The 2,867-nt window shown below is 32.1% G+C and overlaps 1 protein-coding gene across 1 annotated transcript in view; it reads right to left on the bottom strand.

The window, feature by feature from the left end:
• SI (sucrase-isomaltase) overlaps nucleotides 1-2,867 on the bottom strand; it is a 93,517-nt gene that overhangs the window by 24,833 nt on the left and 65,817 nt on the right. The window contains exon 36 of the mRNA XM_004704105.2: nucleotides 2,614-2,752. Within this exon, the coding sequence (XP_004704162.1) occupies nucleotides 2,614-2,752 (139 nt within the window). The remainder of the gene's footprint in view (nucleotides 1-2,613; nucleotides 2,753-2,867) is intronic.

Here is a 2,867-nt window from a genome sequence, read left to right on the forward strand (position 1 = left end):
AAAATTAGATTCAAAGTCTTTGCTTAATATACAATATAATTTATTTTTCAAGTCATTTACATTGGTTATGGCTCTGAGGTGGAATGACTCGGTAGCACTCAACTATTATCCTAAATGTTGGCAGTTGGAACCCAACCAAAGTCATGAAGAAACAGCTTGCCATATTCCAGCCCAGAAATCCCTCTGGACCTCAGCTCTACTCTGGAATATCCTGCGTCACCATGAGTCAGAATCAAGTCAGTGGCAATGGGTTTCATTTTGATTGGTTTCAGTTCTGTAGTCATATAATAAATATACTTAATCTCTATAGTTTTCTGAGAGTTTAACTTTTCCTCCATCTAACTGTAAAAAATTAAAATTTGAGTGTTTTGTGGCCATGTGTAAGTCAGGGTCTTTACCTGAATATTTAAAAGTGATGAATCTTGATAATTGTCAATACAAAAATGTAATTACTACCTTTCCTACAAGATAAACCATGGCTAGAGGTAAAGTGAACCGGTTATGAAATGCATTTTGTTCCTGCATTAAATAATATTCTGTGAGAAAGGGTTTTGATTTCCTCTTCATAATTTTACTTAAGAGTGAAAATAAGACTTACAACCCTATATAACTTTGGATAGCACCTACTCAAAAATTCACTCAAATCATTCTAGAATATATTTATGCAATTTTGATAGATCTAATGGGATAATAAGGGGGTTCTTTGAAATATACTAAACATCCACAACGTGTCAGGAACCATGCCAGGCTAACTAATGTGCTCCTGATGCTTAATTTACACTCTCTATGGAGAGGTGTCCTTTCTTTTAATTTCTCTTTAACTATATCCTTTCATCTCAAAACAGGAATAATTTAAAGCAGAAGACCATCAGTAAATTCTCAATATTTTTATTCTTTATAATATCTACAGATTGATGCTATAGTGATGATTAGCCAAGGATAATTTTGGGCCATTATTATTTTTCAATGAAATCAATTGAAAGCAATGTTTTCTAAAGAAAAATTTTCACTAAATTTATACATACAGAAGTTGTTGAATCAGATAATATTTGTTGCATATATTTATGTCATAATAAATATAATTACACTAAAATCAAGGAAAGAGAAATTTTTTAAAAAATTGATTGTAGTAATGATTGTCCAACTCTTCTTGATATGATTGAACTACTGAATTATATCATATATGAGTGAAGTGCCAATACAACTGTTCAATTTTCTTTGTTTGTTTGTTTAATGACCAGTTTGTTCACTAGCAATAAATTTCCTAGTAATTCTACATAACATTTTGTCCCAGCTTTGAGAATCAGTGAAAATTTAATGACAAAATGTTCTGGTAATAGTTTATTAATTACCAAACAGTTACTGAGTTCTTACTCTAGGTTAAGTAAGAATTAGGTGCTAGAAATAGACAAGCGTGTTTGACGAAGTGTGGAATTTTATTCATACTCTTTATTTCATAATGGTTTTCATTATTTTACTAAGTTCAGTCATGTTATAAAAAGAGGTGTTTGGGGGCTCTGGCTGCTTAATAGAATCTCCTGTGGAATTTAAAAAAAAATCCAGATGCTCAGATGAGATTCCAGACCAATTAAATCAGCGTCTTTTAAATGCCTACAGGTAATTATAGCTTACAGTCAAGATCCAGTGACCTGGAGTTGCTGCACTGTCGGCTGAAGTGGCTAATAGCTAAATGAGCTAATTAAATATAAATTGTGATTAATTAAAAGTAAAGACAATTTATATAGCCTGTTGCTCAGGAACTACATATGGCTCGCTCAATCATTGCCATTTAATTAATTCTGACTCATAGCAATTCTATAGGATAGGGTAGAACAGCCCCTGTGGGTTAGGTAAGTAGAAAGCCTCATCATTCTCCTGAAGAGTGGCTAGTGGTTTTGAACTGCTGACCTTGAGATTAGCTTCCCAAAGTCTAACCCACTATGCTGTATGTGGTTAGTAGGTACCCTACTTGACAGCCACAAACTTTATGCAACTTTATGGAATAATGTTTACCACTATAGAACATTTTCTTAGCTTTCTGATAAAGCCTTTAGATTCAAAGAATAGTTTGTTTCACAGCAGGAGCCTCATTTGGTAGCTTTTTAGAATATGAAGTAGAAAATCAGGTTTTAAGTTTGAGAAACTTAAGAGTATTCATGGATGTTCAAATTGGGTCATAATTAATTTATATACTTAGCTGAATTTCAATGACCTGCAGATATCAAACTATGAGTTATTTATTCATTGATATACTCCTACCTAATTGATCTACTAATTGAGCACTTATCATTTGTCAGGTGCTATGTGAGTTGGGTAAACTTGAAAGAAAATAAATATGGTTCCCAATTAATCTAAGGAAAACATACAAATAAGGATAATAATAACAAGATATAAAGATAGAATATTTAAGAAGAGAGGTAGATAGATATGGACACAAATTTAGGCATCTACAATATTTGACATGCTAAGAACGCATAAGTAATGGACAGAGAAGACTGGAGAAGGAAAAGACTGCCCACTAAGTCAGCAGAAAAATGCTCCTAAAGTAGAGAATATTAAATCTAAAAGTTGAGCGTAAAAAGGAGACAGATGACAGTTATGAACATTACTTACTCATAAGTAGGTTTTGCTTGTGACCATCCATAAAGGTTGTGAACATCATAATGCAAAACAGATGAACCATCACTAAGTATCTGCTCAGTTTCCATACACATGGTTCTAAAATGTAATCCATCAATTCTTTTTGTGAGTTCTGGTAAAAATATTTTAAAAAGAGTATATTATGGAGGTTTCTATATTTCTTTTCTTTTTTTATTTTATAGATGACTAATTTTTATTTACATGTGATCTAATCATATTTGCATTCT

This window comes from Echinops telfairi, unplaced genomic scaffold (assembly GCF_000313985.2).
Source record: "Echinops telfairi isolate 266 unplaced genomic scaffold, ASM31398v2 ScPeMD7_7420;HRSCAF=8458, whole genome shotgun sequence".
Lineage (NCBI taxonomy): Eukaryota > Metazoa > Chordata > Mammalia > Afrosoricida > Tenrecidae > Echinops > Echinops telfairi.